At 32.8% G+C, this 27,702-nt stretch overlaps 1 protein-coding gene across 3 annotated transcripts; it reads right to left on the reverse strand.

Annotated features, from left to right (window-relative positions):
- Nucleotides 1–2,153: 2,153 nt before the first annotated feature.
- LOC112780133 (mitochondrial Rho GTPase 1) lies at nucleotides 2,154–9,600 on the reverse strand. 3 transcript variants are annotated; one of them, XR_003190996.3, is made up of 16 exons: nucleotides 9,209–9,600; nucleotides 8,817–9,063; nucleotides 7,958–8,090; nucleotides 7,575–7,724; nucleotides 7,286–7,462; nucleotides 6,866–7,114; nucleotides 6,661–6,729; nucleotides 6,442–6,497; nucleotides 6,164–6,245; nucleotides 5,700–5,911; nucleotides 5,535–5,604; nucleotides 5,277–5,389; nucleotides 4,468–4,618; nucleotides 3,497–3,683; nucleotides 2,952–3,082; nucleotides 2,154–2,467 (listed from the first exon to the last, which is right to left on the reverse strand). XR_003190996.3 is itself a non-coding variant. In XM_025824473.3 (15 exons), exons 2-15 carry the CDS (start codon nucleotides 9,032–9,034, stop codon nucleotides 3,009–3,011), a joined length of 1,941 nt encoding a protein of 646 aa, XP_025680258.1. In that variant the 5' UTR covers nucleotides 9,035–9,063; nucleotides 9,209–9,600; the 3' UTR covers nucleotides 2,649–3,008. The 3 variants fall into 3 exon arrangements, 2 of the variants coding, with proteins under 2 accessions (XP_025680258.1, XP_025680259.1); XM_025824473.3 differs by lacking the exon at nucleotides 2,154–2,467 and having other exon boundaries at nucleotides 2,649–3,082; XM_025824474.3 differs by lacking the exon at nucleotides 2,154–2,467 and having other exon boundaries at nucleotides 2,649–3,082; nucleotides 8,817–9,072; nucleotides 9,209–9,399.
- Between the last annotated feature and the right edge of the window lie 18,102 nt (nucleotides 9,601–27,702).

Consider the following 27,702-nt stretch of genomic DNA (forward strand, 5'->3'; position numbering starts at 1 on the left):
GATCTTGAACGAGTTGAAGAAATGGATCGAAAACTCGTTGGTCACGGCAGATGGCGTGACTAGGTCTCTGGAGCGGCGGAGTTAGTACCTGCAAAGATACTCCGACATCTAAATCAAAGAGTTATTGAGGTAGGGGTTTTAGTGTTAAAGTAGGGTTGGATCGTACTTAGAAGAGCAGCTAAGCTCTCCTTTTATATATAGCATAAGTTATCTTTCTTATGGATAAAGTGGATCCCGTTGCGCTAGATTCTAGGCAAGTTAGTTGGGATTTCGGATAGCTCCTGGTAGGGGTGTGCATGGGCCGGGTGAAACCGGGTTTGATGTGACCCAAACCCGACCCGAAATATATACCGGGCCTATTTATTAGACCCGAACTCGACCCTAGACCTGATGAAATCTATACACTTTTGGGCCACGATTATACCTGGTAAAAACCGGGTGAAAACCAAGCCGTTAACATTACATTACCTTGATACCTTCTTATAAGCTAGCATGTGAAAATATCCAAATTTTCAAGACTCCAACCATTATTTGACATGGTAAAATTCACTTAAAAAAATATAACAAGAACCAACTCTTCTCTAAAATTAAAGCATAACCATAATCAATACTAATATTGTCTAATAACACCAAATATTTAAATCAATACAAATAACACAATATTATGCATTAGTCTAAAATCTTGTGCATTTTAAACATAAAACATTAACTTATAGTGTTATAATAACTAATAACAAAATATTAAGGTTTACAATACTTAAATTCCACATAAGAATAACCATCATCCATCACTAATAACACAAAATATTAATTATGTATGATGACCGGGCCACCGGGCCGAGTTCGGGTGACCCGAGCCATGGCTCGGACCTGACCCGAAATAATGACCGGGTCTATTTTTGAGACCCTTACCCGACCCTAGACCTGGTGAAATCACACCAAATTAGCCCCTAAAGTGTTTGGGGCCGAGCCGGGCCAGGTCTTCGGATCGGACCAGACCATGCACACCCCTAGCTCCTGGTGGACCACTTCAGAAGGGGCCCAAAGGACTCGAGAGTCCAAATACGTAATAGTAGATACAAATTTAAATTCACGATGTATATACTCTTTATTATCTTCTCCTTTCTTCACTTTTTTGCAGATTTTAAAGAATAAATTAAGTGATACATTCATAAATAGATTTTACTTTTCTCGTATTATTGCTAACTTTTATTTTTCTTATCGAATTGAGCAATGGATTCTGAATCGTGTGACGTGTTTATTTTCGATGACACAGTTTCGTCTTTCATGTTTTGATATGTTTAGTATGCCTCCTTTGAAAAGTGTCATAATCATTTTTACTGCTTATGATTTCTGTATATAATTTGAATGCCATAACATATTTGCTGCAATTATCTTTGAGACATCTCTAACGATTTTAGTGAGACTAGGGAAGTGAGCGAATATTAATGTCTGGGTGCACGTATAGCAGAACTTAACGATCGGGCATATGAAAAATTTAATTTTAATACATTGTCACTAGTTAATTGTGTATCTTATGTCAAACAAAATAACAATTTTTGTTGACACATAAATAGTTATTTTAAAAAAGAGAATACTCAATCCGACCCTGACAATTACTTCGAAAAAATTACGAGGCCCTTAAATAAAAATATCCAATCCGACCTCTAAGCTTTACTTTTATGAGAATGATTACCCCCTGTGCCAAAACAAAAAACAAAAAAAAACACTGACACAGGAACTAATCAATCCCATAAAAATAAAACTCAGGAGCCGGGTTGAGTATATATATATATATATATATATATATATATATATATATATATATATATATATATATATATATATATATATATATTTTTGTTAAGGGACTTGTTATCTTTCAAAGTAATTGTCAAGAGCCGTTTACGATTTTTCTCTTAAAAAAAAAAGATATTTTATTTTACACAATCAACAACAACAACAACAACAAAGCCTTATCCCACTAAGTGGAGTCAGCTTCATGAATCAAATGATGCTATTAAGCTCTGTCATGTATCATGTCTACAGAGAGACCGTTTACATGTAAATCTCGTTTGACCACCTCATGAATGGTTTTCTTAGATCTATACATCAAAATTAAACTATAAATATGATAAAAAAAAATATTAATATACTGCCAAAGTAAAGTAATAAATTAAACTTAAAATATTCACACAGCCATTTTGAATAACGCTAATTGTCACTTAGTCAAATATTGATTCTTAACAATTATTAACATTTTACGGTATGTACACTATTGAGGTAAAGATGAGAGTGAAAATTTTATAGCCAAGCTTGGCATTATTTTAGGCCTATCATTTGGAATGTGCATCACACCCTATCCAATGATGGAAGGGTTTGCATCAACTTGATGTGCAAAATGAACATAAGCGTAGTCATGAGAAGTGTAGCCACTTGGTCTTATCCTATTTTGCATGATCATTGCCTACAAATGTAAAACGTTTTTTTATTATAAAATAGATATAAGACGAAAATGAAAAAATATCTACACAGGAAAAACACGACATGCATCACCATGTTACAATGGCACTGCCATGGCAACTTAACAATGTTGAAGAGTAAAAACAAAAATGGAGTAAGATTTATTAACCAAAAAAAAAAATCAATTTAGTGGAAGTGTAGAATGATCTTATCTTAATTACGATCTAAAATAGAGAGGATCCTCTCATTGATGTTTCCAGCGATCAACTGGAGTGATTGTATATATTATTGTACGAACCAAGAAGCCCTAACTAGCAAAAGGAAGAATATATGTATGGAGATAAATTTCAATATAATATTTATGCTAACTTAATTCAACCGTAACAAAGAAAAATTGAAAAAGTTATGATTTTTTAAAAGAGGATTTGCAAACTCTACAACAGATGCCATAAAAAAGGCAACATAATATTGGAAGGTGCCAAAGCTACCATCACACAAGCTGCATTGGTGATCAAAGCAATATATTGGCACAAGCTTTGGCATTTTTAACCAGACGAAACCTTCCTTGCGGAATATACCCGATAAGCTGCTAACCCAACAATCACCACTGCTGCTCCAACTGCAATATCATAAGGTCATGAAATCCATAAACATCCAAGCTAAAAAGTGCCACAGGCATAAAGTAAAACAATGGCAGACAATTTCATGCCACAGCTTTATATATTAACCAGAAATACGGCTCCCAAGAAAGCATCCCTCTAACCATGGCCTTTAGTGACTCCAATTTATTAATCTTATTTACACCCTTTAATATCTCATCATTCATTGCTAAATACTACCTAAATTTCAAGCTATGTCCACTTACTACGTAGTGAAACATGGAAAAGTTCAGATTTTAGATGAAGGCAAAGTGAATGAGAAGCAAAGTTAATTAAAAGACTATTCTTTCTAGGTAGCATATGACTATATGAGATCAATCAGCTTAGGATACAAGTTGCAGTTAGTGACCAGGTCAACCTGAGAGTGCCCATACCTGAAACAACCATAAGAGAGCGATTTACGAGCCTCTGGTATTGCTTGCGGCTTTTCCCAGCTTCAGTTTCTGGAATGCTTAAATGAGGTTGCTCTGCTGCAGTTACAATTCGGCGGAACAGACTGTTGAAATCACCTAACTTCACACTGATTGGTATAGGAGCCTCTACTCCCATATCCTGACTAACCTACAAGCCACAACGTTGTAAGTGTGCTTGTAGTTGATACAGGACAAAACCAGATATATTAACGATGACATCAGAATATGATATTTTCCTAAGATCTGTGCCATATATCATGTGTGCTATATAACAGAATGAGAGATCAGCAAGATATAGGTGGAGAATACAAACAAAAAATATTAGTGTTTAAGTCAGGGAATAATGATTGATAATGCAATATCACAGATGAGACTGAGAATGTACACGAAACACAGAACCGGTAGATATTACATAACTAGTGATGAAAGATATTATAGCACCAAACAGAGAAGAAAGTTGAAGGTGGCAATTGAACAACCCCAGCAACTAAGTGTAAGCCAAATTCCAGGGTATCATCATCAAAGCCAATACATTATATGACTGGAGGAAACAGGGAAAAAGTTTATTCATCTGACAAAAGCGGGGATTAGCTACCAATAACGGGAGGGTAACATAGGATGAAGAGAGCAGCAAACATGTAGCAGCAAGGGTCTATATAAGGACTTGATGGGGTGCTAAGAGACAAGTGTTGCAAAAGGCATGCCAGAGTTTACAACCAAACTCCAAATATTATGCCCAATTGCTATATGTTAAGGTGCAGATGGAATCATAATTCTAAAACTTGTCATATTCATCACACTAAATTGCCCTTTTTATCTAATGATCCAATAATTATGAAGCATCTTTCAAGCAGAGATTAAAATCTAAAGAGCAAGAATATGCAAACTCAATTATTTATGAGATCATGCAAAGCAACAAGTATCATAGGTACCCTAGTAGACTCTTGTATAGCCATTGGAAATGAATCCAGATCATCTTTAGCTGCAACTATAAGGCAAGGCACCTCATAGCCAGTATCTTCTCCATGACCAGCAATTTCAACAAGGAGTTCAGAAGAGGTCCTCCATGAGGACTCATCAGACCTAGAGAGAGAGAATATCTGGTTAGTCACATACATTGATCAATTTTTCCAAGAGATAGTTGTCCACACCAGATTGCCAGAGAAATGAAACTTAGATTAGATTCCAGTGGATGAGTTGCCAATTTAATCAGTGATTTCTAAATATCATACTACACTTCGAAATGGATTAAATATCTTATTTTTAAGATGTGTTTTAATTAGGTTTCATACTCTAAGATGAACCCAGCAGTTGTTTCTTTCAGCCAATAATTGCGTTAGGTATTTCATCCAAATTCACAATGTTTTACTAATTCTGTATGTACTAAAACTTCATGAAGGCAAAATATTGTTCAAGAACTAAAAGCATCTAAACAGACTACACAAAACTAATCAAATTTGAATTCAAGGAAATATGCAGTCTCTGCAATCTTCAGCTATAAATAAACAATATTTTGATTAACTAAATAGTAAGGCAGATTCTATACTGGTTTGATATTGAAGGAAAAAAGCAGAAGATAAATGTTGATTACTCTATATATTATGGAAGAAAATATTTGGTCCGTACTTATAATATAATATTGGCCCATCAGAAACAACCAAAAACCATAACACAACTAAATATATTCCACAATATCCATGTGGCAAAGACAACCATGACTTCTATAGAAGTGATCTTTAACCTGTCATGAACAAAAACTGCTATATCACATGAGGCTAGAGACTCTTTATTGGACAGAAGCTTTCCAACTCCATCTTCCGGAATCTCTCTCAGTACAAGATATTTTTTGTTTTCCTATAAACAAAAAAGATGACAACATATACTTTAGAAAGAAAGGATGTCAAAAAATGGTACAAAATGAATGCACCAAAAGCGAGAGGGAGAAAATGTTTGAGACACTAAGCAGAAGCTGTTGTCAAATGTCATTAAGTATCATTACCATAGAAATATCAACAACATTTACTGCATATCTATCCTCAGTGGTTGGACTGTAATTTTCGGCATAAGGCCTGCATCATTCATTAAATAACAATAAGCCAAGGATATTCAATAGCTAAGGACATATTACTAGGAAGCTTCACAGTAACCTATAAAACGAAAACACCTTGAAATAAAAGAATTCAGTAATGCAGACTTTCCAGCCTTTCTAGGCCCAAAAACAAAGCACTGCAAAACATTTCTTTCTGAGTGTTGCTTCTTGCGATCTAAACGCCTCCTCCTTGTCACACGGATTGCAGATGACGGATCACCAGTATAACCAATATATATCAAATTTTCCACACTAAAAGTTGGGTTCAGAAGTGTCATAAGTGCCCACTGTCAAGAGAAATAAAATATTATAAATATATACACATATCAAGGTTCACAAACCATATATGAAGCCACAACAAAAACAAAGTTAAATCAAGAAAATACAATGATAAAGATGGTCATAAGCAGCCTTGATTCTCAAATAACTTCTAAAATTGATTAAGTTCTAACACTAACTAAAATCATCCACTATTCTTCTAAAAAACACTCGTCAAAACATAGGGATGGCAGAATATAGAATATAGAAGACTTGTGGACCTCTGATAAAAATGCATCAAGTGATAGTCCTCCAAAAGCATTTTTCTCCGCAGCATCCTCATAAGGAGCTCCAGTCCAAGGACTGCAATAAAGAAAACCAGATTGTCAAATAACATTGGCAGGAGATGTTACTTACATTCAGACTTAGGAGACCAGAAAAATTCCCTAACTAGATTTTCTAAAATTGCAAGGGCATTGAAGAAGCAATTAGGAACACTTGTAACATTATGTATCACAAAGGAGGCCTAGCTAGAACTTCATGTGAGACAACAATCTACCTTTCTGGGGCAGTTGAGAATAATTCTTCAAGCTCACGAGATCGCAACATCCCATCCTAGAGGAATAAAAATATTATGACCAAATGTCAAGGAGGTAGGCAAGTAAACATTTGTGAATTCACATCATAATGAATTCACTTCAGAGAATATTTCAAATAACAGACAGCATGATTAATTACTAAGTAACAATATCCAAAGCTACATGTGCAAAAGACTTACACCATCACCATCAAATGCATCAAAGATTGACTTCAAAAATTCAATTGCTTCATTTGTCAGCTCCACGCTCTGAACACATTAAAGGCAATCTTGATCAGGATAACACATCTTTCTGGATGTCCAAAAATTGATCTCAGACAGGAATAAAAAATTAAAGCTGGTCAAACATGACACATGAGATCAGAATTCATCCTAAAACAACTACCTGATCAGGAGCCCTTTTCAAAGGGGGAATTAGATCATCAGCAAGTTTGATATCATCATTATATCCAAACTTCCTAAGCACCGTCCACGTTGTCTCAAGACGCCCTTTTTCTATGAAGAGAGCATGAAGGAATAGGAATCCCGTCAATGTAAGTCCACGTTCATTCACGCCTTCAGACAACTTTTCTTGTACAACCTTCTTTACACCCCCAATTTCAGACGGTTGCAAAGGAGCATTGAAACATTTGACCTGTTGATAGTTTTGTATAAAATAACCAAACAATAACATAATACTTCACAGGAACAAGATTACAATTTACAATAATACATTCATATTCCAGATAATAATGCTTGAATACCAAAAACGGCCACAATTTTTACAAAACTATGCTTAGTATTTTCATCTTGGGGGGAAAACAACCTGAAAATCATTCAACTCGGCATCACTAAGGGCACCATCTCTGTCATGATCACAGAGAATAAAGATTCTCTTCAAGGCTCGCACACATCGAGGTTTTAGAGTCTGTGACTCCTGATCAAATAATGGGGCTGTTGGATGAAGAACAGCCTTTTGTGCATAGTAGAAAACTTCAGAGACCTTCAAAAGGAAAATTTGATCACTGTATTAGGGGATATATATATATGACCAGAAATTTCGCAATCAGATGTCAGAACAAGAATTTGATTTCGCTGAAATGAATAAAAGATACCTGGATATGCCTAGATGCTGAACACTCAATGCAGGTTTCAATCTCTCGGAACTGTTGCATTATTGGTGACATCACCTGTTCTAGGCTCACCTGTTGACTTTCATCTCTCAAATCAAGCTTACAACCAACCACTATAACTGGAACCTTAACCTGTTCAATAAGTACAATATTCAAATATCTATATCACAGACAAATACCTTAAATGATAATGATAATTTAGTTACAGCATATCAGAATAGATGTATTCAAGCAGGTGCACAAGCACAGGAGATAATTATTCTGTTATGTTTGGTTTTTTATGTTCACTTCTGGAAAGAAAGTTGGCGCTGGAAGTGGAGATATAGTCTTGGAGAGGGGGGAAAGCAGTAATGTAAGGTAATAACCTCTAATTTGCGGAGGTGGGGTAACCAAAATATACTCAAATTCTCTAGTGTCTCAGGCCGATCACATGCATAGGTGAGGACAACTGTGTCAGCACGCTGCAATTCTTCAGCAACTTTATCACTATCCTCTGCACTGCAATGACAAAATATAATACTAAGCTGAGGAGGATGACATTCAGAATAGAGGGTGACAAAATATAATACTAAGCTGAGGAGGATGACATTCAGAAATCAGAATAGAGGAAAAATATTCTTCTCATGAAAAGGAAACTTTCAAAAAGAGAAAAAAAAAGATTACAAAAGAGGATAAGGCATTCTCATAGAGAAACAAAAGTAACAAAGATTAAATCCTAAGAACATAAACCATAAGACAATGGATGCAACAAAGTGCAAAACATAAACATTTCCCTATATATATAAAGCTACAACCACTAGCATGATGTCGCATTTGCCAAGGAGAATATACTTCAGAATTTTAATACAGTGAATGGTAGGAAAAGTAAACAAAATCCCAAAGCAACCTCCCGTAATTCCACGACGGAGAACAATTAAGTCGAAGATATTATAGCTCAGGTTTAATTTAGAATATGTATAGATAAAACATATGCTGAAAAAATAATTGCTTTTGATTATAAGTTTAATCCAAAATAAGCTAATCCAACTATAAAACTGAACCCCCAAAATAATAAAAAATAAAAAGAGTACCATTACATCAGCTACTGCTACTGAAAACAAACTCCACTAGATTCTCAGTAATTTAATAGCCGGCCAATCTCAACCTGACTAATAACCACTATACCACTCGCTCAAATGAATTTTCCATTTTGTACTCATCAAAAAGCGTAATGGAGTTGAGTACCGGGAAGAGGTGTCGATGATTGTTATGGGCACGCGATCCGGGTACAGATCTTCGGGCAACTTCGTAGGAGGCAACACGCGCGGCACATTCACCGGAAAGTTCTCGGCCGCGGCGGTGATAATCAGGCTCGATTTTCCAGTGCCATGGTCCCCGGCGACGACAATCCGAACCCCGCTCCGGCCATGCGGGTTCACTGTTCCAGCATTAGCTTTCGCCATCGAAAAGAAATGCAGCGAACTAAAAAACCCTAAAAATGCTTAAAAGAATAACAAACCAACCGAAATAAGTACCAAAAATCTACAAATTATAAATAAAAATAGAAATTTGGTGATAAAAGAAAGGGAGTGTAGGTATTTGCGGTAGAGAGAAGGAGAGGTATTGAATATCGGAACCTTTTTTTCTGATGAGATGGGAAGAGTGAAAGAAGAGGGGAAAACCCTAGCAACCGTTACCGGCGCTAGAAGGTGGCTGCAGAGGCAAGAGATGGAGGCGCTGCGTTGAGGAGTACTGGGGTCTGGTAAATGGGTTTTTCAGTTGCACGGTTAATACTTAATACTTGTGTAGCGGCCGCGTTACTTGACTTGCACCCGAGTGCAGCAGAGAGTATAATATTAACATGGCGCCCTAAAACGACTGTCGTTTGAAATATTGTAGGCCTTAGCCTTTTACTCGTTTCTACGTTAACTGTGCAAAAATGATGATGGAAAGAAAAGTCTAGAAACAACCATGCTTGCCTAATCTTGATTTTTTTTTTTTTTTTTACCAAAATATGAGACTCTAACTCAACCTCTTAATTGAATATGGGGAGAGCTATAACTCATTGGCTGCCTAATCTTGATTTTATTTATTATTTATTATTTAATTTTAATATTGATGCACCGAAAATCTTTATCTTTATAGTAATACAAATCTTTATTTTTATAATAATCTTAATCTTAATCTTTATCTTTATATTAATCTTTATCTTTATCTTTGTCACTAGAAATTTTTAGAATATAATTTATAAATTATATATTATTATTTATTTAGATTGTTATTTTTAAATTTTAAATTATTTGTTTAGATGGTTTTACTTAGGTTGTCATTTTTTAAATTTTAAATCATAATTAATAAAATCAGACCGACTGATCGGTTCGACTGAAAAATTGGTAAAGTTCGGTAAACTGAACTTAATACCGATCCGACTCGATATTTGGACCGTACAAAATACGAAACCGAAACGAACCGGTCAAGTCCGGAATGAACCGATGAGAATCGGTCAAATTCGGTAAGATTGGTCCGACCGAACTAATTGAAAGTCAAAATTACACAAAATGTGTGATATGGGGTTCGAACCCCTATCTCTTGCGAGATAAAAATCTTTTTGTGCCACTAAACTATCTTATTTTAATAATTAGATATCTTTCATCAAATAGTTTACTTCTATTTAATTTATAGTAATTTTAGTTATAAACTCACTTATTTTTTTCATAATTATATAATATATTAATATTATTTTTAATAAATATTTGTAGTATATAATAGTATAATAGATTTAAACTAATTAATAAATTATTAAAATTTAAAAATAATAGTTATTTTAATATAAAAACAAAATAAAAGTATTTATGATAGAATAAAATTAACAAAATACTTATTGTTCCTGTTCCATATTGTTTTAGAATAGTTAGATATTCTTAAAATATTAGTAAAAATATGTATTTTAAATTTTAGTTTTAAATTTTTTACTATTTTTTGTTTTTATTTTTTATTTATATACCACCGGGTTAATCGGTTCAACTAGTGACCTACCGGTTGAACCAATAACCCAGTGATCCGTAGCTTGACCGGTTCGATCACCAGTTCGGTTCTGATAACTATGTTTTAAATTATTTTATTTAGATTGTTGTTTTTTAAATTTTAGGTTATTTTATTTAAGTTGTTATTTTTTAAATTTTAAACTGTTTTACTTAAGTTGTTACTTTTTAAATTTTAGCACTATTTTTTAAAAATTTGTTGATTCTTTTTATCATTATTTTTTTAAAATTTGCTGACGTGGCACTCATACGTTGTGATTGAGAGTTTATTTGTTTAGGTATCGTTATTAGAAATTTTTAAAATTATATTTATAAATTATAAATTATTATTTGCTTAGGTTGTTCTTTTTAATTTTAAGTTATTTGTTTAAATTTTTTACTTAAATTGTTATTTTTTAAATTTTAAATTATTTTACTTAGATTGTTATTTTTTTAATTTTAGATTTTTTACTTAGGTTATTATTTTTTTAAATTTTAGATTATTTTACTTATATTGTTATTTTTTAAATTTTAACAAAAATTTGTTGATTTTTTTATCACTGTTTTTTAAAAAATTATTGGTTCTTTTTAAAAATCGCAGATAATATTGCAGTTATGTTAATTTAGAATTTTTACTCTTTGTAGCTACATTAATTGATAACTAATAATACATGTACTTGATTAATTGATAATTAATAATCTGTGTACTTGAAGCCTTTTAAGTATATTTATATATTTATTTATTTTATCTACAAATTTAATCCAAATTTAAATTAAAGTCAATTAAAATTAAAAAATTATAGTTATGAGTCAACTATAAAAGTATAAGTTATGAGACATGTATAACACTACAATTCAAAGTATATCAATTATTTCTTTTACATATATTCAAAATCTAAAATTTTTCTACTTATTCCAATGGCTCGTATTAACAAAATTTCAGAAATCAATCTTACAATTGATAATTTGTGTGTACCTATACGAGTGATACGGTTATAAACACTACCAAATTATAAAAATTATTCATTGTCATACTTAATTGAGATTGTTTGGCTCGATGAAGACGTGAGTTTTCTACCAATTCTTTTATATTATTTTAAATTTATATTATTTATATTTTAAATTTGTTTTTTATCCCCATTCAATTGTTCTTTGATTTTTGTTTATCAATTCTATGGAGAAAAAATACATGCCTCAGTTAAGAGGGCTCTTATGTCTCGATTCGTGAATTTGCTAAGAGAAGGAATATCTTACCAAATAAGATATTTTAGTGTTGGACTCAATATGGGTAACTTCAAGATTACACATCATGAATATGTGGTTAATTTAAACCAACCTACCGATATGCACATACTTCCAAGATCGTCGAGTATCCCACGATATGGATTTAATTTTATGAGTTTTGACACTCTCAATGCTCTTGGGTACGATTACACATATTTGGTTGCTAAGTTTATTGTTTTGAAAAAAAATATAATTCATTTATAAATTTATTTATTTTATTGGTAATTTCGGTTGTATTTTTTTCTTAACAAACTTATTGACAACAAATTTTTTTTATTTTAATCTATTCTAGATGTTATTGGATATCTTGCTGAAATTGGGAGTGAGAAGACTCTTGAAAAAGATAGCAAATCTACTAAGTACAATGTTATTGAATTAGAGATTGATGATAGGTAATTATATATTTATTTTTATAAATCTAAAAATTTTTATTTTGACTTCATTGTAAATTTATGTATTTGAATTTATTTCAGAAGTTTATTCTCATCTTTTTAAATTGTTATTTCAATCACTACAAGAAAAGAGAGGTATTTTAACACTTTTTTTAACAATCATAATTAAGTGTAAAAATTCATATATATTTTTGACAAATATTACAAATGTCAAATTTTTTATGTTTTTTTTATGAATAATTTGACTGTAGAAAATTACTCCTCAATTTTGACACACATTTATTTTCAACTTACTCCACTATTCCTCTTCTTCGTTGAGCTCCATCAATTTTAACATCACACTGCTCTCAATTTGGGATCATACTACTCATTCTTCATCTTCAAAATCTCAATTTATTCTTCAGTTTTAAGATCTCATCTCATTCTTTGTTGCGAATTTTTGTTGAAAATTTTTTATGGTCAATAAATGTTAAAATAAATAGTATTTTTGATGGTTAATAAGTATCACAGAAAATATATTCTCAAATTTTTTTTAACGAATTATTTTTTACGGCCAATATTTATCAAAATAAGATTTAAACTTTTTTTTACAATTACTTATATGTTAAAATACTATTTTTGACAAAACTTTTATTAACATATTTCGATAGTTAAAATAGTGTCAAAATTTATTTTTTTTGATGAATTTTAATTTTTTTTTGATACATATAATCCTAAAAAATAATCCATATCATTGTAGTGAATTTATTTTGTTATGAATATTTTTATACTATTAAAATTTTTTTTCGCTTCAAAGATTTTAATTTATTAAAAAAATTGTTATCGGTGAATAGATCTTTTTCTATCTTTTTATGAAAAATATTATCATTGGCATGTTAATATTAAAATATAAATAATTAACATAATTTATAAAAAATAAAAATAAAAAGTGTAAACTTTGATAAGTTTGGATAAAATAAATCAGTTTGGATTGATGTTAAAAAAAGTATTTAAATTTTTTATTTTTTAAAATTTTTTTTAATAAAAAGAATTCTTTATGTCGTTTGTGTTTATGAATTTAAAATGATTAATTAACTAATTATTAATTTTTTTTAAATTGTGTTTGAAATTTTAACTTTGTTCATTTTTAAATTTTAAAAATATAAAAAATATATATAATTTCATATTATTTTATTGGTGGTTAATTTTTAAATTGTAATTAGTTTTTGTTTATTATAAAAAAAATATATTTAACATTAAACATTCTATTTGACATAGAAAAATAATAGAGTGTACACTTTTTGGTAACTATGCACACAAGTTACATGCTTTTTTAGGTTCCGGCAATAAGAATGGAGTTGTTGTCGTCTTACAATTTGTTAGAGTGAAGTTATATAACGGTAATATTTATTCATAATTTGTTAATATATCTTTCTATGTGAGCTTTTACTATTTTTTATGTGAGTTTTTACTCATTTTGTATTAAATTAAATTTTTTAGGAATGATTGTTTTACAAAATTTCATGTATGACACAAAGATATTCTTCAATCTTGAAGATGAAAATGACATCTAATTTAAAAATAGGTGTGTATTTTTTTTTTTTTTTTGGTTAATTCTTGAGTTTAGCACTATGTGTGTGTTATCTAACATAATTTTTTTTTTGCTCTATTTATCTAGTTTTGTAAGATTTGAAGAACCTAGGGATAACATGGGTAGAATTCCAAATGAAGCTGCATTCTTAAAAATTTATCAAGACAAAACCATTAAGCAGTTAAAGGAATTAAATATGGTAATTTTTTTTTTCTGACAAAAAGTTGAGGAAAAAAATAATCTAAATTCATTGCACATAGATTATTTTTGTTTATTCATCTTATTTATTTAAGTATATTTTTAGATTTAAAAACTTACTAAATTTAAGGAATTTAAATCATTAATTTTTTTTCTTTTCAGAATGTTGTTTGTGTTGTCTTGCCTACTATAAGTCATATTATGGATACTCCACACTGGTAGTACAGCCAATATGAATGCAACAGGTCCACGTATGCTTTTACAAAAACTTTTAGATGTTCAAGTTGTGTTAGTTTCCGTTTATCCATAACTCAAAGGTTATTTATTTATTTTTTTAATTTAAAGTCTAATAACAATGGATTAGATATTGAATAAGTCTATATATAGTTAACTCTTTTTATGCTATTTTTTTATTAAACAGGTACAATAGAATTTGGTTTTATTGATGACTCTGACTATGCATGTTTTGTAGTCTTTGACAAGGAGGTAAAACAAGTTTTGGAAAAGAGTTGTGTTGAGATACTTGATCCACTCCTATTAGTAAGTTTCAACTAATATTTATTTCTAAAAATATTAGTGAAGGTATTTTTAATGGTAATTTTTATATTTTTTATTATTAATATATTAGATGATACCTTATAGAAAGGAGATCTATCGGATACACATACACTTTTGCTCAACTTAATTAATAAGACTTTTTTTTTTCATAGTTGAAGTCCAAATATCTGATAATCTATATTTTTCACCTTCTTATAAAGTTAAGAAGATGACTGATGATGTGGACCTCATAAATAAATTCAAAAAAACTTATCCTATTCAAATTGTGGGTATAGTTATAAGTGTACATTTTATTAAAAATTAATTTATTTTTGGCTTCTTTGATCGTTAGTAGTATCCAATTTATAAATAATAATTAATAACTAATTTTAATTTTAGGATGTTGACTATACCAGTAGTTTGTTTCCAACTTCAAAGGCATCCTCAATCATTGAAGGGGAGGAAGAAGAAGGTGCTATGGTATTTGTTCAAAAAATAAATTTTTTGTTTGTTTCTTTTCTTAAAGTTAGAGCTTAATTTTATTCAAAAAATATTATCGAGATAAAATTAAAGGTGAGAAGGATGTCTTTAATTTAACATAGTATTTTGTACAGAATTTGTTACTTGAATTCTCCAATGAAGTTGCGGACAATGGTGAATTTGAAATGTTAGAAAATACTATTACACCAACTAAGTGACTATCTTCGAAGTCGGAAGATTTGGAGGTGGAAGGAGATACTTCAATTTGCAAGAAGATCAAGATTGAGAATGAAAATTGAGAATTTAGATGTACATATTTTTTAAATTCATTTTTAGAGTCTATCTAATAGAATAATGTCAAACATATATATTTTTTTGTGAAAACATTATTTTTTCTTGAGTTGCTATTTTTCTTTAGTTCTTTTCGATTTTTATGTTTGGAACTTAAAATTTATTTAAATATAAATTGAAGTTGTTTGGTTATTACTCGTGGTTTTATTTTTCAATTTGATTCACACCGTTGATATTTTATTAATTTTTGATTTAATATTTAATGTCATAAAGTTATAAATTTCTCATATGAATTCTTATTGATACAATTAAGTTAGTTATTAATTTTTAATGTATACTTATTTTAAAAAAAATCTAATTCTAATTTTTAATTAAAGTACTATATTTAAAATTTTAAATTTAAATTCAAAATATACTTTTATTTTTGAATTTTTAAGTAAGCAAATGGGTTTGAGAATATTTTTTAAAAATTTATATAATTATAAGCAAATATGCTAACTACAAAAGATTATATTAAATTAAATAGAATTATCAATCTTATTAAAATGTGAGGTTATTTATATTATTTAAAAGAAAATTTTAATTTGACATTTCTCTATACTTAATTTTGTTTCTAATGTTGTTCCGACAAAATTGAATTAATTTAGTATTAAAAAAAATTAAATATTTTTTCTAAATTTACGTAATTTATAAGGTTGCTAATTTTTAGATTGTATTTAATTTATTTATTTTTATCGATAAATAATAGGATTGATACTATTTATGATGAAACTAAAAAATTATTTTTAATTTAATAAATTCCTATATTCCTAATGAACAACGAACGTTTAATTAGGAAATTTTATTTAAAAATTTAAAATTTACACTAGCTAATTAAAAAACTCTATTTAAAAATTTGAAATTCTAATACTAATTCCTAATAAGCTAATAGAGGAGGAGACTTAGCATATGACACAAATGAATTGACTCATACATACTTATATACGGAACAAAAAGGACTCATGGGCAAAGGTCAGTATTCGATGAGATACTCAATATTGTTATTACAGACTCTGGTGATTTTTACTTCGTTTATGGGTATGGTGGGTGTGGTAAGACATTTATTTGGAATGGACTATTTTTTACTATTCGGTCTAGAAGAAAGATTGTTTTAAAGTCACATATAGTGAAATTGCGTCTTTACTCCTACTTGGTGGCAGAACCGCTCATTCTAGATTTTTAATACCCATTACAATTATTGATGAATCTATTTGCAACATCAAGCATGATAGTTTAAAGGCTGAGCTGCTCATCAAAACTCAAAAGTAGCTTAATAATTTAGGATGAAGCTCCAATGCTCAATAAAATATGCTTTGAAGCACTTGATTGAACGCTCAGGGATCTTATATCAGTTACCAATCAACATAAGATACATCAATCATTTGGTGATAAGGTTGTTATTCTAGAAGGTGATTTCAATCAGATACTTTCGGTGATTCCGAAAGAGAGTAGACATGATATATTGTCATTAGCTATTAACTCATCCTATCTGTGGTCATTTTGTAAGATTCTGAAGCTGCATACGAATATGAGACTTCTAATATCTTCTTCAGATTAACATAAAGGTGAAATGAAGACATTTGTTAATTAGATACTTGATGTTAGAAATAGAAATATTGGTTCTTTTGTTGGTGATGAGTCAGAAGTTGAAATTTCAGATGATCTGTTGATTACAACTACTGATGACCCTCTCTCTCATTTGGTAAACTTTGTATATCCAAATTTGTTGCAAAACATGTCAGATTGCAGGTATTTTCAGAATAGGGCAATTCTTGCACCAATGCTTGAGAGTGTCGAGAAGGTAAACGATTTCATCTTGACAATCTTTCCAGGGATGAATTGGAAAAGGAGTATCTGAGTTCTGACACAATATGTCAAGCTGATGAGAATGAAGATGTACAACAAGAGTGGTTCACACCAGAGTTATGACATCAAATGTTCAGGACTACCCAATCACAAGTTGATTTTGAAGTCAGGAGTTGTTGTAATGTTATTGTAAAACATAGACCAGACTTCAGGTTTATGCAACAGGACAAGGTTAATAGGTAACGAACTTGACAACAACGTAATTGGAGCGATGGTAGTGACTGGTAGAAATATTGGAGATAAAGTGTACATTTCAGGAATGAACTTGATCTCTTTAGATTCATGATTGCCATTTAAGTTTCAATAGAGACAATTTCCATTAACAGTATACTTTGCAGTGACCATTAACAAGAGTCAGGGTCAATCATTATCACATGTAGGACTTTACTTGCCAAAATCAGTGTTCACCTATGGACAACTTTATGTTACTTTGTCAAGAGTTAAGGGTCGCAGTGGCCTTAGGGTTCTAATTCTTGACGAAGATGGCAATCCAAAGTCATCAACAACAAATGTCGTGTTCAAAGAAGTTTTTAATAATATTTAGGTAAGAAAAATGTTATTTTCATTTTAATAGCATGTTATGATTTACACTTTTGTACAAATATTTACTGTAGATATAACTAATTTATCTATAACTCTGCTTTCAGACTTGAGATGAAATGTGTATCAGGGAGTACAACATCATATGCAAATACTTTTTTAATGAAGTTAATAAGATACTAGGTTGTCGATAAATTTTTATTTCCCTTTTGATATAAAGTTTAGTGTAAAATTGACTTGCTATTATTACAGTTAGTTATATATGTTCTTATTTTTTCATGTCTCCCTCCTTATGGTTCAAAAATATTATAGTCTTCAAGCTGTTCTATTTGTATTTTACTTTGAATAAAGATAAAACAGCATATTTAGTATGTTTATTATATAATGACGATGATAGTGTTGTACTAAATAAAAAAAATATGAATATAATATATTTTTTTCGATTTAACATGTCAAATTTAAATGTAAGCCCATACATCGCACGGATTTAACACTAGTTTGCTAAAAGACGAAATATCTTATCAAATAAGATATTTTGGCGTTGGACTCAATGTGGATAACTTCAAGACTACACATCATGGGTATGTGGTTAATTTAAACCAACGTACCAATGTGTACATACTTTTAGAATCATCAAGTATCCCATGATATGGATTTAATTTTGTGAATTTTGACACTCTCAATACTCTTGGATTCGATTACACCTATTTAGTTGGTAAGTTTATTGTTTTAAAAAATCATAATTTATTGTTAAATTTATTTATTTTATTGATAATTTCGGTTGTATTTTTTCTTAACAAACTTATTGACAACAAACATTTTTTATTTTAATCCATTCTAGATGTTATTAGATATCTTGCTAGAATTGGGAGTGAGAGGACTCTTGAAAATGATGGCAAGTCTACCAAGTACGATGTTATTGAATTAGAGATCGAATATGGATAATCGTATATATGTTTTTATAAATCTAAAAATTTTGATATTGACTTCATTGTAAATTTAGGTATTTAAATTTATTTCAGAAGTTTATTCTCATTTTTTTAAATTATTATTTCAACTTATTTTATTATGAATATTTTTGTAATATTAAACCTTTTTTTTTGCTTGAAAAATTTTAATTTATCTAAAAAATTTTGTTATCGGTGAACATATCTTTTTTCTATCTTTTTATGTAAAATGTTATCATTGGCATGCTAATATTAAAATATAAATAATAATCATAATTCACAAATTATTTTTATAATATTTAAAAATTCTTGATATTTTCTAAATAAAGATGGATATTAATTTGTTAAAATTTTTTTATTAGAATTTGACATTAGAACTCATTTATCTAATAAAATAAAATATTTTGTAAAAAATATAGATATATTATGAAAGATAGATATATTAAAACACAAGTAATAATATATATGGAGATAAATATATATAATTTATTTACATAAATGACATTAGTAACATGATTATCATAAAAATAAAAGATATATGATGAAGTATTAGCAAATCTAAGCCCATTGAAGAGTACTGATAACAACATTATTAACTAATCCCTATTTTAATTAAAGCGGGTAAAAATAAAAGGTTTAATTACTTTGTTGGTCCCTATAGTTTTACAAAATTTTTAATTAAGTTCATATACTTTTTTCCTTTTAATTGAGTTCTTGCAACAATTTATTTTTTTAATTGGGTCCCTACACTTTTTTTTCTTTTTATTTGGTCCCTGCACGAAATATTTTTTTTAGTTGGGTTCTTATACAATTAAGTCAATTACTGCTAAGAGGGACCTAATTGAAAAAAAAAATTGGTGCAGGAATCCAATTAAAAAGAAAAAAGTATAGGGACCTAATTGGAAATTTCGTGAAACTATAGGAACTAACAGAGTAATTAAACCAAAATAAAATGAAGACGACAACAACAACAACATAATAATAATAATAATAATATTTTCTCTCAAGATTCGGGATCGATTTGTCAAACTGGAACTAACCATGGAAAATCAAAATTTCGAAAAACACCATTTTGTTATAAAACTTAGGGTGTTACAGGTAAGGTATAACCTGGTCACAGTTAAACAACACATATAGATGTGCGGCATCAATTTCTTTTTTCTCTAAGCAATATTCACTACTCGCGCCCATCGCAACTCCTTCCGGAACAAATATTGGATAGGTTGGTACACATGACAAGGTGTTCGCCTTCTCATTGTTCCTTCCAAATCTTATTCTACGTGACTCAATATGAGGCTCAAAATAGAAAGAGCAACATGCGGATGTTTCTTTAGTAAGGAATGCTTCACAGATACTACCTTCGATCTGAACTCTATTCTTCACGGTGTGCTTGAATGACCCAATTATCTGTTCAAAAGAGTACATCCACCTAAATTGGACCGGCCCACACACTCTTGCTTCGTATGACAGGTGGATTACTAAGTGTTTCGTAGCATCAAAAAATTCTGGCGGGAATATCCTCTCAAACTTACAAAGTATGATGGGATGTTCTTTCCATTCCTGTGAGATCATTAATGCTAAGGTTTGTGGCACATAACTCCCTAAATAATTCACTTATTTCTGTGAGACATTTCGGATGATGGTAGAAAATTCTCTGAACGTGACAAGAAATAATTTTATAAAGATATAACAATCATGACTCTTCAACCCAACAAGAGTACCTTGTGATATATTTGCACATCTACCCAAGTTAGAACCGTAACCATTGGAGAACCTCAATCCTCTAATCCACCTACAAATATTTTGTCTCTGGTCCTTCATTAGAGCAAACACTGCCTTTGGTTTAGTCCATCGGCCGTTCTTAAGTGTCGTTAAGCTCATATTTGGCTACTTGCAAATGTCCTCCAAGTCTAACCTTACCTTATCGTTATCCTTTATACGCTCATCATCCATTACCGTGTGCATAATATTATCAAATATATTTTTTTCAAGGTGCATCACGTTTCACTAAGACAACTCCCATAATATACTTTGTTTCATCCAATAATTCTCTCTGCCATATCCGGAGGTCTCAACCTTGCCCCGTTATCGATGATCCTTAGGATTCTACTGACATGATGCCAAGCTTGCAAACCACTCAACCTTACAGATGCCTCTTCTTATTCACTTTTATTCTTCCTAAATGAGTCCTTGTTGCATGAAAAGGATGATCAATATCAAAGAACTTTCGGTGACAATCAAACCACAAATTCTTACTCCCATTCGTCAACCAAAATGCCTTTGTATCCTCCATACAAATAGGACAGGACATTTGTAACACCCTACTACACAGAGTCTTATGCTTAAGTCATAAGACAGAGGTGGTGATGTATTACAACTTCTAAAAATAAAATTTAGTACATATAGTATTGTAAAGAATGTTTATAACTAGGAGCCTTTGAAGGAAAATGGGTAAATCAAAATTGTAACCCGAAAAACACACACTCCGATCGATAACGTAACGAAACAGATAAAGAATAAGCTAACGCAAGAATATATCCAAAGAGTGCCAAAAACATAAATATCCAAAACTTAAAATCCGGTTGCGAAGAAAACCGATCCGAGTATAGAAGTATATACAAATATATATAAAGCAAGAAACCCAAAAGAAACCCAAAGGGTGAAATACAAAACCTATTCTCCAAGACAACCTCTAAGAGGAGTCAAACAATATATTTATATACATCATTTAGTGGAGATAAAAATATCTAAGTAAAAACATAAGACCAAAAATAAAGTCCCGAGAACAAGGATCTTCGCTAAGTCCAAAAGTCTCCAGCATGCCTCAGCGAGAAGCCTCACGTCCTGCATCTGAAAACTACAAAATTTGCATGGGTGAGAACCGGAGGTTCTCAGTATGGGAACAGTGCCCACATATCTAACATGTAATGTCTTGGGAAAGCCAAAGGCAATCCTAGAACTTCCACCAGATAAATCAAAGCTTATAAACAGACTAAACCATAAATGGCAACTGATTAAAGATTCTTCAGTCTATCTATTACTTCCCTTTCCAAGTCCTTCAGACCTCCTAACCACCAGCAGTAATATAATATGACAAACATAGTTATATCAGACAAGGAGATATACAAATAGGAAACAGATATGACATTTAGACAATTAGAAAGTATTATGCAGTCAATTAGGCAATTCCAAACAATTCACATAATATGCATATGATGAATGCCTGTTCCTAATGGCTGATGATATCATCTGCTGGTTATATAGCCAACCTGACAAGTCCTGGTAGCTAACCATTGGACTGTCCCTCTGTCGTGCATCCCCAACTCGAGTTATACTCAATCATAAATCATAATTCATATCCAACACCCTCACTGGTGTATATTCACGGGGGCGAGCTCATCCGGAACTTTCACAGTGTCCGGCCACACTTACGACATAGGGTCAGTGAAGAACTGAAGATTGATGGTTTAGAGGTTATAGTAAACTCTCGTTGTGAGTATAGTTACTAAACCAAGCAATCAACCTTTCTTACAAACGTTTTGGTTGTCATAAGTAACAAACCCCTTAAAAATTGATAACCAAGTATTTAAACCTCGGGTCGTCTTCTCAAGGAACTGGAGAGGAGAGAAGGGAGGGGAGGGGTTCAGGGGGCGCGATAATAGGGTTTCGCGTGACCTAGGGGGGTTATAAATTTGAATCCACGTGGCCGCATGGGGCACGTGGTCGCCTAGCTGGTGCGAAATAGGGGTGACGCGATCGCGTGGGTCGCGCGATCGCATGGGTCGCACGATCGCATGGAAGGGATAAAAAGGGGTAGGACGCGATTGCCTGGGGCATGCGATCGCGTCGCTGGAATTTGTGCTAAACGCACGAATCCAGCGTCGTTCCAGCCCAACTCTCTGTCTCTTTTTGGAATTTGTGCAATCCATGCGACGCGATCGCGTCGCTCACGCGGTCGCGTGGGATTGATTGTATGCAAGTGACGCGATCGCGTGGGTCATTTTGTGCTAGACGCACAATGGCCGCACAATTCCAGCCCAACTTTCTGGACGTTTGATCCTTACGCCGATTTCCATATCACGCGGCCGTGTGGGTGACGCGATCGCGCGGGTAGTATTTTTGGCAATATGACGCGATCGCATGAGTGATGCGGTCGCGTCGCGCACCCTTTTTTTTGTAGAATGCAGAATGCAGTATGCAGAATGCAATGCTTAATGTGAATGCTATGCATGATTCCAGGTTCAATAAAATAAAAATAAAATTAAAAAACAAACAAAACTAAATAAAATTAAAATTGTAAAAGGAACGATCATACCATGGTGGGTTGTCTCCCACCTAGCACTTTTAGTTAAAGTCCTTAAGTTGGACATTAGATGAGCTTCCTGTTATGGTGGCTTGTGTTTAAATTCATCCAAAAATCTCCACCAATGCTTGGAATGCCAATAGCCTCCGGGGTCCCAAACTAGGCATGTAAAGCTTCTGAGCAGCTTCAAACAGAGTCTCAGGCTCCCGGGGTGACGAATGTCAGAATAGAATCCATGATCCCAAGCCTTGTTTTTAAATCCGCCTCCGTCTTGATCTATATTTTTCCATCCGGGCGGTTTAGAAAGTAGATTCTCACCATAGTGACCAAACGTTTTCCGAGATCCATTCGATTGAGCATGATACCAATCCGTGCACTTCGAGTTGAAGCGTGGAGCATTATTGAACCTTGTGCACCAGCTCTGAGTGAGAGCCATTTCCCTCTTACTCTTAAAGCCGCAGAGGGCTCTAAGCTGGCCATCTGTTTCAAGTAAACCATATTCAAGTGAATAAGTAAAGTTAAAGGTTAAGGATTGTACCCACTTGAAGCTTGTATTAGGCGGTAATGGCCTTGGGGTAGGTGTTTCTGGTGGTTCTGTAAGTTCTACTCCCTTGTGCTCTTCTGTGAATTCCTCCACTTCTTCGCAAGATTCTTCAAATGCATCTGTATCCTGGTCAAAGTCTTCTATGTCTTCCTCATCACTCGAGTCATAGATCGGAGGTTGAGAGAAATCTACCTCTGCATCATCTTCGTATTCATTTGGGAAAGATTCTTCGATCTCAGAGAATTCACTTGTGGATGTAAGTTCATTACTAAGAGAGCTTGACTTGTGACTATCATCATCAAGGGAATTTGTGTCTTGGGTTATTCCGTCTAGTTCTTCATAAACAACTTGCCTCGGGGATTGTGCTCTATCCTCCTTAGCATCAACTGTAACGTCCTTGACGGAGTTCTCCTCAACTCTGGATTCCCATGGAGGTTCAGCGTCTCCTAGATCTTCAACCAACTCGTCTTCTTGTACAATGACAGCTTCTTCTACTTGTTCTAGTACGAATTCATGCTCTGTCTTGTCCACTGGAGTCTCTAGTATTTCCTTCATGCTACGCTCTTCATTAGATTGTCCACATGGGGCTGTGGTTGGTCCTTGAATGTTCGCGCGTCTAGAAGCTAATTGAATTACTGCTTGCTCCAGTTGTCGAATGGTTGTTTAAAGTTTATTTACTGTTGCCTTGAGGCGAACTTCTGGTTCTCTGGGTGATGGATTTGGACATGAAACATAGGGAAGTGGTGGTGCTTGGGAGTGATTGGATTGGAACTGGGGTAGGAAAGGATCATACGGTGGCGAATGGTGAAGAGAAGCTTGTGAGTATGGTGGTTCGAGGTTCTGTTGAGAGGATGGTCTATAGGCACGGGGTGGGGCTTGTTGGTAGTTACAAGGTTGTCCACCATATCTATCAGCTGGGTATGCATTGTAGAATGGTCGTTGTCCATGATATCTTGGAGGGTGTTGTTGCATGAAGGGTTGATTAGATCCTCTTGGCTCCATCCATCCTTGATTGGTTTGACCTTGATGCATATTCCTGCTGTAACTTCTATTTCCTTCAACAAAGTTAGACCCAAACTCAAAGTGAGAGGGGTGAGAATTCATAGTAGCAAATAAAATTAAAAAGGAAAAACAGAAATAAATAAAGAAGTAAAAGAAAAATATTTACAATAACTGATGAGATATTTTGGAGGAAAAATAAATCTCTCCCAAAACACCCAAAACTAACCGGCAAGTGTACCGGGTCGTATCAAGTAATAAAAACTCACTGGAGTGAGGTCGATCCCACAGGGATTGAAGGATTGAGCAATTTTAGTTTAGTGGTTGATTTAGTCAAGCGAATCAAGATTTGGTTGATGGTTTTGTGACTTGCAGAATTAAATTGCATTGAAGTAAAGAGAACAAGAAATAAATTGCTGAAACTTAAAGAACAAGAAATTAAATGGCAGAAACTTAAAGTGCAAGAAATGTAAATTGCAGAATCTTAAAGTGCAAGGAATGTAAATTGCTTGAAATGTAAAGGGGATTGGGATGTGGATTTGCAGAAATTAAACAAGGAAAAGCTAAATTGCATCAAACAGAAGAGGGAAAGGGAATTGGGATTGAACCGGATGTGAAGCAGAAAATTAAATGGACGTAGAAAGCAGTAAACAGAGAATTGAAATGGGAATTTAGATCTCAGGACCCAGAGACTAGAAAACCAAGTATAGATCTCAATGCCTTCCTAGATCCAACAGGAACAATTGCAAGGGAATTGTAAATTGCAAAGAAAAGAGATGAAGAACAATGAACTGGAAATGGAATTCAATTAATAGTAAAGAAACAAAGAGATCCAAGATTGAGATTGAAACAGAATTTCTTCAATTCTCTAATCCAAGATCCAAGACAAATGTAAAATTAAATTGAAAGCAATGAAAACAAGAAATTAAAGTTCACTCAAGTTCAAAAGCTCTCCGAAAACTATTATGAAAATTCTAAAAGGAAAGCTCCCCGAATAACTTGAATTCTATCCTATTTATACACTTTCAAAAATGATCTTCAAGCCTTGAGTTGGGCCTTTGCTCTTGGTGGAATTGGGTTGAAAGAGGCCTTGGTTGATTGCTCTTGAAGTTTGGAGAAGAACCGAAGTGAACCAATTGAACTAGTTTTGAAGTTAGCCAAAGTTGGACCAAAAGTTTGAGCCAAAGTTAGGGGTCTAACTTTGGCCCCAACTTTTCATATCAGCAAGCCAAATTCTTCTGGTATGGACGTTGGTGCCAACGTTAGGGGTCTAACTTTGACCCTAACGTTGGCCTTGTTTAGTGCTAGTGGCGCCAACGTTAGCCTCCAAGTTAGGGGGCTAACGTTGGCGCAAACGTTGGTGCCCCTCCCTTGTGTCTTCATGTGCCAACGTTAGCCTCCAAGTTAGGGGGCTAACGTTGGCGCAAACGTTGGCCCTTCCCCCTTTGTAATTCATGTGCCAACGTTAGTGCCCAGGGGAGAACTTCTCTTGCCAACGTTAGCCTCCAAGTTAGGGGGCTAACGTTGGCTCAAACGTGGGGAGCCCAGGGAGTAATCTTCATGCCTAACGTTAGCCTCCAAGTTAGGGGGCTAACGTTGGGGCTAACTTCATGCCTCCTGGTTCAATTTCACTTATTCCATTGTCCTCTCTTCACTTCTAGCCATTCCTCTTTGCTTCAACCTTTCTCCAAGCCTTCTTCACCTATCATTAATCAACCAAACTTATCAAAGCTATGCTCAAAATCATGAGATATTCATTCTTTCACAATATGCAACAAATATAGCATAAAACCTCATGAAATGGCATAAATTCATATATGGTTAGTTCAATCAAGGGAAACATGAAAATCTACTCAATTAGCTTGCTTGTAGCTCAAGAAAGTGCATAATTCTAATGAAAACAAAAGAAAAAGACTAGCTAAAACAGGCTAGGATGACTTGTCATCACAACACCAAACTTAAAGCTTGCTTGTCCTCAAGCAAGAAATGAATTATGCTCAGAGATTCTTTCAATTAAGATGGATTGAGGAACACTTGTAAAGTACAGTGAGTGAAGTGATCAAGTATGAGTGGGGTGAACTCTAAATCATATGCTTATGTAAGGGCTTCAGTGCTCACTAGTCCTTACATATTGGGAGTCGTAGGTCTTAGGATTTTCATCCAAATGGTATCATGGAGATCTCTTTATATGTAATCACCTTGAAGCAGCTTATAATTTCTGTGCTTTGGCCTTGACTCTAAGTATCATGTCTCAAAGCGGCTCTTTAGATAAGCTTTCAATCAATACTCCTAAACCAGTTGGTTTTAAGGTATTAGGTGTTAAAGCACCCCTAAGGATTTACTTGCTCAAGCCTCTTTCTTTGACACAACTCAACCACAAGCATTTTACTAGGCTACCAACTCTTTGAGTCATTGTTTCTTCTTTCTTTTCTGCCTAGTAATTGATGCTCAGAGCCTTGGGCCATGTTCTTTTTGTTTTTGCATTTTCTTTTCTTTCTTTTTGTTTTGTTTGCTGCTTCTTGGATCAATAGATTTTTGAGAATCTCCACAATACTTCTTTGAACTTCATGTCCCGCCTATGAGCTCCCATGCAAGTTTTCACAAGCATGCAACCTCAATACATGATCATACAACTAGAACCACCACTTCTCCTAATCTTTTGCTTGCCTCAAAATTGTTTAATTCCTCAATCCTTCTTTTCAAAGAACTTTCATGTGATGTATTTCTTGAAAATTGAGTGCAAACAAGTTTTGAAGATGAGAATGTTGTGAATGATCAAACATCTTGCTTATTGAATTATAAAGAAAGAAATTATACTATGCAGGCAGGCAGGGGTCTATAGAAAGAAAACTATACTATGCAGACAGGCAGGGCAATTAAGGGTACAATCCAACTTTCAATCACAGCAATATTTGATATGGAACAATCACTTAACAATACAACCTGTTGAAGTTTACTTGCTTTCCTTCTTCTCATCATCATCATTGCTGGCCTTTAGGTTCATCTTTTGTTTCTTTGGTTGATGATGCTTAATCCTTCCAACAGCTTGTATGGGCCTCTGCAATGATATTGAAAGTTGCTTGTTCCCCAAGCACTTGAAAAATGGTTAGCTTGCATGATT

The sequence above is a fragment of the Arachis hypogaea genome, chromosome 19 (genome assembly GCF_003086295.3).
Source record: "Arachis hypogaea cultivar Tifrunner chromosome 19, arahy.Tifrunner.gnm2.J5K5, whole genome shotgun sequence".
NCBI classification, from domain to species: domain Eukaryota; kingdom Viridiplantae; phylum Streptophyta; class Magnoliopsida; order Fabales; family Fabaceae; genus Arachis; species Arachis hypogaea.

What these genes read in the sequence shown, in the direction of transcription:
- LOC112780133 (XM_025824473.3), bottom strand. Translation starts at nt 9,034, where the DNA reads ATGGCGAAAGCTAATGCTGGAACAGTGAACCCGCATGGCCGGAGCGGG. An exon ending in ATGCATTTGATGGTGATGGT is followed by an intron (nt 6,498 to 6,660) that starts GTAAGTCTTTTG and finishes TTATTCCTCTAG; the next exon opens with GATGGGATGTTGCGATCTCG. An exon ending in TTCTCAACTGCCCCAGAAAG is followed by an intron (nt 6,246 to 6,441) that starts GTAGATTGTTGT and finishes TCTTTATTGCAG; the next exon opens with TCCTTGGACTGGAGCTCCTT.